General features: G+C 38.7%; 1 protein-coding gene across 2 annotated transcripts in view; it reads right to left on the bottom strand.

Annotated features, from left to right (window-relative positions):
• Nucleotides 1–260: 260 nt before the first annotated feature.
• Nucleotides 261–12,133, bottom strand: part of LOC106158592 (dnaJ homolog subfamily C member 13) — a 31,557-nt gene continuing 19,684 nt past the window's right edge. For both annotated transcript variants that reach the window (XM_087004236.1, XM_087004237.1), the window contains 12 exons: nt 11,773–11,943; nt 11,394–11,514; nt 11,060–11,151; nt 5,512–5,611; nt 5,161–5,235; nt 4,420–4,620; nt 4,014–4,095; nt 3,467–3,683; nt 3,032–3,211; nt 2,541–2,822; nt 2,127–2,226; nt 261–1,837 (listed from right to left, as the gene is read on the bottom strand). In XM_087004236.1, the coding sequence (XP_086860362.1) occupies nt 1,752–1,837; nt 2,127–2,226; nt 2,541–2,822; nt 3,032–3,211; nt 3,467–3,683; nt 4,014–4,095; nt 4,420–4,620; nt 5,161–5,235; nt 5,512–5,611; nt 11,060–11,151; nt 11,394–11,514; nt 11,773–11,943 (1,707 nt within the window). In that variant the 3' untranslated portion in view covers nt 261–1,751. The remainder of the gene's footprint in view (nt 1,838–2,126; nt 2,227–2,540; nt 2,823–3,031; nt 3,212–3,466; nt 3,684–4,013; nt 4,096–4,419; nt 4,621–5,160; nt 5,236–5,511; nt 5,612–11,059; nt 11,152–11,393; nt 11,515–11,772; nt 11,944–12,133) is intronic.

Below are 12,133 nucleotides of genomic sequence, written 5' to 3'. Positions count from 1 at the left end.
TCAGTCTCGTTACTGTTGCCGTTAGCCTTCCGTGCGGCTACCTTGAAGATCGATACGTTATTGATGCAGCCACCTACGATTTTAACCCACATGGTCAGAATAAGGAAAAGCAATTTTAAACTCATGCAAGTGAATAACACTAAATTTTTAACATCTTTATTTTTGCTATGCCTCTTAAAATCACCAAAAGTGCTGAACCCCCCCCCCCCCCCCCATAAATCCGCCATTGAAATGTGAATATGAAAAGACAAATATAACAATTGTGTTTTCTTAATAAATTCGATATTTTATTTAATGGTAACATGATATTCCACTGATCCTTACAATATTTACATTAACAAGTGATTTCATAATCTCTGTACAATTTTTCACAATGTTCAGGAACTGACTTTTTTCAAAAATAGATCGTTATGATAAGCCTAAGTAACACTTCTCGTTAATCTTCCATCAATCCACACAGCTTTCCTTTTACTATATTAAAGATAAAGACAAAATTATGCGCATGTATTAACTAACACAGTACAGAATTAAAGAATCAATATTAAAATGCAGATCAGTCGCTTTTTTTTCAATGTCGCACAATCTACTTATCACTTACGAGTAGCACCATGTGGATTCAATTTAAAGCAGGCGCATTTTCAATAAAATCTTGCTTCAACTTAAAAAATGTTCTTTTCTTTATGTGCACCATCTAAAATTAATTTGTTATCCTTCATTATTCTTATTTAATAAATACATACAAAGTAGTTGCACATTTTTGAAACTACATTTATAAAACATAGCGATGTTGTAACTTCCATACAGATATCACTATTGTCCCAGTTTGAATCGTGCTTTATATCTTTTGTCAACAGAGCACTTAATACTAGCAGTTGAACTTGGTAAATAAAGAAATTCATCACCAATTATCTCGAGAAATAAAAATAAAAAACATTCAATTTAAAGTATTTTCTACACTTGTGGACAAAATATAAAAATCAGAAAAGTATTATTGTTTGAAGCATCCGTACGATTATTATCTTATTCTTGCCATCTGTTTTTGTCTATTATCTTCTATAACATTAATGAAACATTCACTGGTCCTACAAGGTCCTTCACATATTTTAATCCTCTTTGGATTTATGATCTATGTGCCACTCTTACAGGCAGTTTACATTAATAATGGCAGACACCCCCTCCACTCATCTTTGATCCTTCATTTTTATTTTACGTAAAATGTTACACTGCAGCTTGTAATGTAATATTCAAACACCACTGAGCCAAGCCATTTAACCCGTCTTTTGCTGTGAAGGGGAGAGGGGAGCTCTTGTTTAGATTGAACAGCTTGAAACACAAGTCTGTCAGTGCATAATTAAATATCCATATATTTTCATGACATTTTGGCCTGCTAGTATGACTGCACTACTTTCCTTCTGATTTGGTGTTAAAAGAGACAACACTGATCTCTGGGGTTTATAGCTGTCTGGAATATATAGGAATCTGGTTTTTACATGTAATAAAAAGAAAAAAATATAAATCAATCATCTGGTGAGGAAAGCATATTATCAAATTCCTTTCCATTCCTTTTACAGTGAACATCCTTTAGAAAGACAAGAACCTCCTGCCCATGTTCTCATTTCCTAGAAAACTTATCATGAAATTATAACAGGCGAGCGTTCCTTTGCCTGCAGTTCATTCTTGGTGATCCCTGGTATAACACTGCATTGCTGATATTTGGTGCTAATCTCAGAGCTTTTATTAGTCCTTAAGGGTTAATGGTCCTGAGGGAAGACTGGGGGTGGGGCACTGGGCATATTAGAGGAGGTGCCAGCAGTCAGGTAGCCAGCAACACCAGGTCCTAAAATATAACAAAGTATCAATAATATGTATTACTGAGTTGAATATGTTATAATATGTTATAATATATTTTAAATTTTTAATTTATTTTATCATGACAAGCAGTTTGATAAAATAAATACATAATTATAAATTAATGCATTTAAAATGACTGCCTGGTAATAATCTAGTGACAGACACTGCAAATTCAGAAACAGATTTTAAATAATCATGCATTTAAAATATCAGTGAGTGTCAACACTTTATCAAATATACAGGGCATGTTCAGTGTGGCTGTGTCCTCCACCTACCTGTTAGATATCCTGCCACCTTGTTGTCTGAGATGAACAGATCATGTTTCTGATCCTTGTATTCCTTCCACACAGAAGACTCACTTAGTATGGTGGTAACCTGAAAGAATAAATAATACAGTTTGCATGTGAAGTGTAACAGTTTGTAAGATTCCCTTTGTTTATAATTTTTATCCAGCTTAATTACTTATGGATTGATAACCAAGGTTAAGAAAGAAAAATTGAAAAAAAAGTTAAACAGCAACAATAATGGAAAAATGTTCACTAGTTTAATACTAAGTCAATGACAACTACCAGCTTGGTAGTTGGATAATTAACAAACACAACTTCCAACAGACTGATGTGAGTAGATGTTACAATAATATACTGTAACAATAATATATTTCATAAACATGTTCATCTGTTCCAACTTACTGCTTCTCCATGGGCCAAACTATTCTGCATGGCTTTCAGTGCTTTCACAATCTGAGCTTTAATGGCTGCTGGGTTCTCTGCATTTTCAAGTCCAGTCTCTAAAAATCTGAGTAAAAATTGCACCATCTCTGTTTTGAGAGCCTGCTGGACAAGCTCGTCCTCCCCTAATGAGAACATCTTGTTGAGGGCCTCACATGCTGTGCCCACTGCATCCTTCCTGATCTTCATAGCAATCTTCATTGGTCCTATACACTCCACCTGGGCCATGGCACGTATACAGATCTGGCAATAAAGAAACAGAACTTTATAAACAATTCTGACTTATGAATTTCTATGTTGGCAATGAAAGTTCAGTTCAAACCATTAAACAAATTGGAAAGCGGTATCCAACAGACAAAAGTTAATGAGAAAATATAAGACAACTCTTTTGAAAGTATACATAATGTAAATAAATGTTCTTTTTGTTTTTGGAAACAACATCTTGTCCTTACATCACTCTCTGCCAGCTGTCGTACTATTTGTACAGCAGAGAAGGGAATGGCTGTGTTCTTGGAACTCATGTACTGGAATATCTTGGGGATGTGTCCTAGCTGTGGCACCTGGTCCACCATGGCCGTCTGAGCCTGGCAGAACAACACCAGGGCAGACGTCACCATCTCCAACATGTCTCCCTGGAAATAAAATGGGGAAATCTTGTACGAAATTGTAACAAAAATTGTATCAAATTGAGAAAATTTGTAAGAGACATTCATGACTAAGTTCTATTTACAATAAAATGTTGTATTTTTTTTTTTCAGTACATAATTGAAGAAAAGAATCTGCAATGTTTAGAACAATGGTGCCTGGCCACAAGACACGGAAGGTCAGATCATAATGTGAAATCTTTATGGAGGGAGTATCACTTCAGTGTCCATACTATAACTTACATTAGGAGACTGTGATCCACACAACTGCCCCCACTTCTCCAACAACTCTGTGAGGAATTCTTTAGGTTTTCTGAGCACCCAGGCCGGGTTGGCGACAAACAGCCTCAGATACACTCCTGCCACCACCACCTCTCCCTCTACATCAGACCCTGTCACATCAAACTCCTGGGGTAGCTTCCATTTGGCTGTGGGGTTGTCTTTTTGCTCACTGTAAAATCTGGAGGAGAATGGAAATCGAAACGATGTACATTATGGCATTTACTATTTAGATGAATATCAGAAATTAGAATTAATAAATGTCTGTTTCCATAAATATTCCATTAAAATAAGCAAAAGTTTCAACACTTGTATTGCTATTGAAATTCCATAATACTAATGGCAAGGAAACTAAAATTTGTATGCTGCTATTTGTAACCCTTAATTACAGTGAATTACACTGTGCCATTGTGTATCTATTATTTATTATAACTTGGTTTTCTTGTGTATTGTGAATTTAAAACAATAAATAAATAAATAAATAAATAAACAGGTCAGTGAGATCCCTCACTCTTTCTTCATCTCCTTCACTGTCCTGCACACTCTGTCTCTGGCGTCATCATTCCAGATCAGCTCTGGGTTCTCATGTGTTCCTGGTAAATTCAAACAATGAAGATTCAAAAACTCTCATAAGAACTTCAACAATGGAATATAAACATTGTTTAAAAAAAATATTTTCACCACAGATCAAAGCATAAAAAAATCCAGTATTTAATTATAATAATAATTTTATTTTAAGATTAAAATCCATCAAAATGTTATGTAGACTTACACTTAGAATACATGGTATAATGATATACATGAGAAAAAGACACGACTGTCCAATATTTATGTTCTACAAATTTTTAATTGTTCAATCATTCTTTGTTTTAAATAGACAAGTTTTCAGTACTGAGCATATGCTGATTAATTCTCACCTTCAAACATGTGCACACTGGCCTCAGCAGAGTCTCTCATGGCATCCATGAAGATACTGGGGAGGAACTTGGCGAGGATGATGCGTACCTTGGGTCCCACCAGCTTGTCTGCCAGCATCTTCCCAAACAACTCAGCCGTCTGCTCCCGCACTGCGGGGTTGGTGCTGTTACAGAACAGGTCCAGTAAATAAATCAGAGCTCCTGAAAATATAGCAGATAGTGGGTGTGACAATGAGGTATACTATGTAGTTTGAACTAACTCCACCAGGCTCTCGCTGAATGCAATCAGATGACAAGATTTACATGCCTCCTCCTGGTGTTAAGTACAATACAGGCAAGCTGGTGATTGTGTAAATAAGTTGGAAATAACACCTCCTAGTCTGTTTAACTGACTGCACTCAGCAAGAGTCCCCATGGAGTTAGTTTGAACCATCCAGTACTATATTTTCATTGTGAATGCACCCTCAGTCAAAGAATGGAGACTAGATCTCATAAGTGTCCTGTTTGAGACTTCATTCTTTATTGATTGTCACATCTACTGGGTGAATCAAAATACACACTTTGATTTCAAACTGAGTGTGTGTGGGTGTGTGTATGTGTATTTGGATCTGTTCATGTATGTGCAGGTCCATTATATGCATGCAACAAAAAGACAATGGCAGATTGAAGTATTATCTACATAATCAGCATGGTTAGACAATATTTACAATATTCTGGGAAATAATTAATTGCATAACTTACCCTTTTGCATAGCCTCCTTTACAATCTGTGTATTTGACATCAATGCATACAGTGTCTCTAAAATCAATGTATGGCCTAAAGGAAGGAATAGAAAATATATGGTAAATGCCGACATTAATAAGATGGATATTAACTATTCACATATTCAAATTATAATTTACCTTATTGTACCATTATATGAAAATATAACTCAGTGTGTCAAGTGGGAAAGAAGCTTGATATTGTAAGCCATTTTATTTGTCGTTGTCATTTTAAAGTGCCATTGAAATCAAATACTGATAGCATCAACATTCTGGAACTGCCTGTATATCTGTAGCACTATGAATGAAGATTGTTAACTTCTATACTTACACTTTGGCAATGTCTGTATCACTATAAGTAAATATGCTAGGACCTCTGAGGCAGATATGTCATTGACACATTCTTTGTTGGTGGTCACACTGTTCAGCACCTATATAAAATAATATTACATATTATACAGATTAAACCAACGATGCATCAATCTAGCATCATTATTCTTGAGAACAGATAGTAAAAATTATACAAATCTGAGAGGTTGTGTTGAGGAAATACCACCAAGAATTTAAAATGTGCCAGGGAACTGCTATATAAGTAATGTGCTGGTTGTGAAACTGCTTTAACTGCTACTTCAAAGATATTCCCACTAAGCCAGCAATACCATTTTTTTGATTGGAGATCATCTGACATTGTTGTCAGATAATCACTTTAAAAAATGGAAATACGTAGAATAGATAAAGATATGTGTCCTATAGCTAGTTATACCTACCTCTAAAGCAAACTGTTGTACTGTACCACAGCCATGAAGCCTAAGGAGAGCAAACAGCTAGTTATACCTACCTCTAAAGCAAACTGTTGTACTGTACCACAGCCATGAAGTCTAAGGAGAACAAACAGCTAGTTATACCTACCTCTAAAGCAAACTGTTGTACTGTACCACAGCCATGAAGTCTAAGGAGAACAAACAGCTAGTTATACCTACCTCTAAAGCAAACTGTTGTACTGTACCACAGCCATGAAGTCTAAGGAGAACAAACAGCTAGTTATACCTACCTCTAAAGCAAACTGTTGTACTGTACCACAGCCATGAAGTCTAAGGAGAACAAACAGCTAGTTATACCTACCTCTAAAGCAAACTGTTGTACTGTACCACAGCCATGAAGTCTAAGGAGAACAAACAGCTAGTTATACCTACCTCTAAAGCAAACTGTTGTACTGTACCACAGCCATGAAGTCTAAGGAGAACAAACAGCTAGTTATACCTACCTCTAAAGCAAACTGTTGTACTGTACCACAGCCATGAAGTCTAAGGAGAACAAACAGCTAGTTATACCTACCTCTAAAGCAAACTGTTGTACTGTACCACAGCCATGAAGTCTGAGGAGAGCAAACAGCTAGTTATACCTACCTCTAAAGCAAACTGTTGTACTGTACCACAGCCATGAAGTCTGAGGAGAGCAAACAGCTAGTTATACCTACCTCTAGAGCAAACTGTTGTACTGTACCACAGCCGTGAAGTCTGAGGAGAGCAAACAGCTAGTTATACCTACCTCTAAAGCAAACTGTTGTACTGTACCACAGCCATGAAGTCTGAGGAGAGCAAACAGCTAGTTATACCTACCTCTAAAGCAAACTGTTGTACTGTACCACAGCCATGAAGCCTAAGGAGAGCAAACAGCTAGTTATACCTACCTCTAAAGCAAACTGTTGTACTGTACCACAGCCATGAAGTCTGAGGAGAGCAAACAGCTAGTTATACCTACCTCTAAAGCAAACTGTTGTACTGTACCACAGCCATGAAGTCTAAGGAGAGCAAACAGCTAGTTATACCTACCTCTAAAGCAAACTGTTGTACTGTACCACAGCCATGAAGTCTGAGGAGTGCAAACAGCTAGTTATACCTACCTCTAAAGCAAACTGTTGTACTGTACCACAGCCATGAAGCCTAAGGAGAGCAAACAGCTAGTTATACCTACCTCTAAAGCAAACTGTTGTACTGTACCACAGCCATGAAGTCTGAGGAGAGCAAACAGCTAGTTATACCTACCTCTAAAGCAAACTGTTGTACTGTACCACAGCCATGAAGTCTAAGGAGAGCAAACAGCTAGTTATACCTACCTCTAAAGCAAACTGTTGTACTGTACCACAGCCATGAAGTCTAAGGAGAGCAAACAGCTAGTTATACCTACCTCTAAAGCAAACTGTTGTACTGTACCACAGCCATGAAGTCTAAGGAGAGCAAACAGCTAGTTATACCTACCTCTAAAGCAAACTGTTGTACTGTACCACAGCCATGAAGTCTAAGGAGAGCAAACAGCTAGTTATACCTACCTCTAGAGCAAACTGTTGTACTGTACCACAGCCATGAAGTCTGAGGAGAGCAAACAGCTAGTTATACCTACCTCTAAAGCAAACTGTTGTACTGTACCACAGCCGTGAAGTCTGAGGAGAACAAACAGCTAGTTATACCTACCTCTAAAGCAAACTGTTGTACTGTACCACAGCCATGAAGTCTGAGGAGAGCAAACAGCTAGTTATACCTACCTCTAAAGCAAACTGTTGTACTGTACCACAGCCATGAAGTCTGAGGAGAGCAAACAGCTAGTTATACCTACCTCTAAAGCAAACTGTTGTACTGTACCACAGCCGTGAAGTCTGAGGAGAGCAAACAGCTAGTTATACCTACCTCTAAAGCAAACTGTTGTACTGTACCACAGCCGTGAAGTCTGAGGAGAACAAACAGCTAGTTATACCTACCTCTAAAGCAAACTGTTGTACTGTACCACAGCCATGAAGTCTGAGGAGTGCAAACAGCTAGTTATACCTACCTCTAAAGCAAACTGTTGTACTGTACCACAGCCATGAAGCCTAAGGAGAGCAAACAGCTAGTTATACCTACCTCTAAAGCAAACTGTTGTACTGTACCACAGCCATGAAGTCTGAGGAGAGCAAACAGCTAGTTATACCTACCTCTAAAGCAAACTGTTGTACTGTACCACAGCCATGAAGTCTAAGGAGAGCAAACAGCTAGTTATACCTACCTCTAAAGCAAACTGTTGTACTGTACCACAGCCATGAAGTCTAAGGAGAGCAAACAGCTAGTTATACCTACCTCTAAAGCAAACTGTTGTACTGTACCACAGCCATGAAGTCTAAGGAGAGCAAACAGCTAGTTATACCTACCTCTAGAGCAAACTGTTGTACTGTACCACAGCCATGAAGTCTGAGGAGAGCAAACAGCTAGTTATACCTACCTCTAAAGCAAACTGTTGTACTGTACCACAGCCGTGAAATCTGAGGAGAACAAACAGCTAGTTATACCTACCTCTAAAGCAAACTGTTGTACTGTACCACAGCCATGAAGTCTGAGGAGAGCAAACAGCTAGTTATACCTACCTCTAAAGCAAACTGTTGTACTGTACCACAGCCATGAAGTCTGAGGAGAGCAAACAGCTAGTTATACCTACCTCTAAAGCAAACTGTTGTACTGTACCACAGCCATGAAGTCTGAGGAGAGCAAACAGCTAGTTATACCTACCTCTAAAGCAAACTGTTGTACTGTACCACAGCCGTGAAGTCTGAGGAGTGCAAACAGCTAGTTATACCTACCTCTAAAGCAAACTGTTGTACTGTACCACAGCCGTGAAGTCTGAGGAGTGCAAACAGCTAGTTATACCTACCTCTAAAGCAAACTGTTGTACTGTACCACAGCCATGAAGTCTGAGGAGAGCAAACAGCTAGTTATACCTACCTCTAAAGCAAACTGTTGTACTGTACCACAGCCATGAAGCCTAAGGAGAGCAAACAGCTAGTTATACCTACCTCTAAAGCAAACTGTTGTACTGTACCACAGCCATGAAGCCTGAGGAGAGCAAACAGCTAGTTATACCTACCTCTAAAGCAAACTGTTGTACTGTACCACAGCCATGAAGTCTAAGGAGAGCAAACAGCTAGTTATACCTACCTCTAAAGCAAACTGTTGTACTGTACCACAGCCATGAAGTCTAAGGAGAGCAAACAGCTAGTTATACCTACCTCTAAAGCAAACTGTTGTACTGTACCACAGCCATGAAGTCTAAGGAGAGCAAACAGCTAGTTATACCTACCTCTAAAGCAAACTGTTGTACTGTACCACAGCCATGAAGTCTAAGGAGAGCAAACAGCTAGTTATACCTACCTCTAGAGCAAACTGTTGTACTGTACCACAGCCATGAAGTCTGAGGAGAGCAAACAGCTAGTTATACCTACCTCTAAAGCAAACTGTTGTACTGTACCACAGCCGTGAAGTCTGAGGAGAACAAACAGCTAGTTATACCTACCTCTAAAGCAAACTGTTGTACTGTACCACAGCCATGAAGTCTGAGGAGAGCAAACAGCTAGTTATACCTACCTCTAAAGCAAACTGTTGTACTGTACCACAGCCATGAAGTCTGAGGAGAGCAAACAGCTAGTTATACCTACCTCTAAAGCAAACTGTTGTACTGTACCACAGCCGTGAAGTCTGAGGAGAGCAAACAGCTAGTTATACCTACCTCTAAAGCAAACTGTTGTACTGTACCACAGCCGTGAAGTCTGAGGAGAACAAACAGCTAGTTATACCTACCTCTAAAGCAAACTGTTGTACTGTACCACAGCCATGAAGTCTGAGGAGTGCAAACAGCTAGTTATACCTACCTCTAAAGCAAACTGTTGTACTGTACCACAGCCATGAAGCCTAAGGAGAGCAAACAGCTAGTTATACCTACCTCTAAAGCAAACTGTTGTACTGTACCACAGCCATGAAGTCTGAGGAGAGCAAACAGCTAGTTATACCTACCTCTAAAGCAAACTGTTGTACTGTACCACAGCCATGAAGTCTAAGGAGAGCAAACAGCTAGTTATACCTACCTCTAAAGCAAACTGTTGTACTGTACCACAGCCATGAAGTCTAAGGAGAGCAAACAGCTAGTTATACCTACCTCTAAAGCAAACTGTTGTACTGTACCACAGCCATGAAGTCTAAGGAGAGCAAACAGCTAGTTATACCTACCTCTAAAGCAAACTGTTGTACTGTACCACAGCCATGAAGTCTAAGGAGAGCAAACAGCTAGTTATACCTACCTCTAGAGCAAACTGTTGTACTGTACCACAGCCATGAAGTCTGAGGAGAGCAAACAGCTAGTTATACCTACCTCTAAAGCAAACTGTTGTACTGTACCACAGCCGTGAAATCTGAGGAGAACAAACAGCTAGTTATACCTACCTCTAAAGCAAACTGTTGTACTGTACCACAGCCATGAAGTCTGAGGAGAGCAAACAGCTAGTTATACCTACCTCTAAAGCAAACTGTTGTACTGTACCACAGCCATGAAGTCTGAGGAGAGCAAACAGCTAGTTATACCTACCTCTAAAGCAAACTGTTGTACTGTACCACAGCCATGAAGTCTGAGGAGAGCAAACAGCTAGTTATACCTACCTCTAAAGCAAACTGTTGTACTGTACCACAGCCGTGAAGTCTGAGGAGTGCAAACAGCTAGTTATACCTACCTCTAAAGCAAACTGTTGTACTGTACCACAGCCATGAAGTCTGAGGAGTGCAAACAGCTAGTTATACCTACCTCTAAAGCAAACTGTTGTACTGTACCACAGCCATGAAGTCTGAGGAGAGCAAACAGCTAGTTATACCTACCTCTAAAGCAAACTGTTGTACTGTACCACAGCCATGAAGTCTGAGGAGAGCAAACAGCTAGTTATACCTACCTCTAAAGCAAACTGTTGTACTGTACCACAGCCGTGAAGTCTGAGGAGAACAAACAGCTAGTTATACCTACCTCTAAAGCAAACTGTTGTACTGTACTGCAGCCGTGAAGTCTAAGGAGAGCAAACAGCTAGTTATACCTACCTCTAAAGCAAACTGTTGTACTGTACTGCAGCCGTGAAGTCTGAGGAGAGCAAACAGCAGCTTGAAGTGACCTATGCACTGAATTTCTACACCTGGAATCAGAGTGAGAGATTGAAAAAACTTCCAGACACCTTCACCAGTCAAACTGCTTGAAAGTTAATGGATTATATCTTTAGAAAATATAACATTTATCAAAGGAGATCACCACTTTAAGTGTGATAACCATTATTATTCATATTACTGACATTTACTTATTTATCTGTGTCTCTCCATCCATCAAATTATTATTATTATTATTATTATTATTATTATTATTAACCACTACAACATTTACCTGGGTTATTTTTGATGACATTCCTCAGTGCTTCCAGGGCCTGCTCCACCTGTTTCAATCTCTCACCTTGTTTGTTGGCACAGATTTCAGCCTGCTGCAGGGACATCAGGGAATGTAAATACTGGGGAGAAATAGACTAATTATTATCATTTGTGAAATTTTAATGCATCAAAGATGAAATGTTTCAGTCTTTGTGTGTGTTGGTGTGTACCTCATTTAGAGGGACACATGGTATGTATCATAAATAATACAGAGAGATAAAGATACAAAAGTTTTTCTTTTTTTCTATTTTTGGCACAATGGCTAAATTTGTTAAAATAAGAGGTGATTTTTCATTTCAATTTTTAATCTACAAATAATTGAAAATTTTGAGAATTACCTGAGCCTGTGATCCTAGGAAGTCCAGCAGGTCAATGGTGAAAGTCTTAGGTTTTTCCAGAGGAAATGTTGGCTGTTCGTTGTATACCCTGACAAAGATCTCTCCTACTATCAACTCCTTGCTGTGGATGGTGTAGACAAATGTGGAGCCAAAATCTGGGTCACAATCACCCTGGAAATGGTGAAAAGTTTGCCTATTTTTATTTCAGTATTGAAATAATTACCTTCGGAGAAAGATAATTTGATGTCTTTGGGTGCAATTAATTTATGACTTAACTTTCTTCTGCTTCTGTAAACACTGGACATGCACCCAAGGGCTTGTTAAATGAGCCTCTTGAGGAAATTAGGCTTGTCTGACAAAG

This window comes from Lingula anatina, chromosome 2 (assembly GCF_051362555.1).
Source record: "Lingula anatina isolate TDL-2025a chromosome 2, LinAna3.0, whole genome shotgun sequence".
Classification (NCBI taxonomy): Eukaryota; Metazoa; Brachiopoda; class Lingulata; order Lingulida; family Lingulidae; genus Lingula; species Lingula anatina.
The sequence above is the reverse complement of the archived record's forward strand: the minus strand, read 5'-3'. Positions and strand labels throughout refer to the sequence as shown.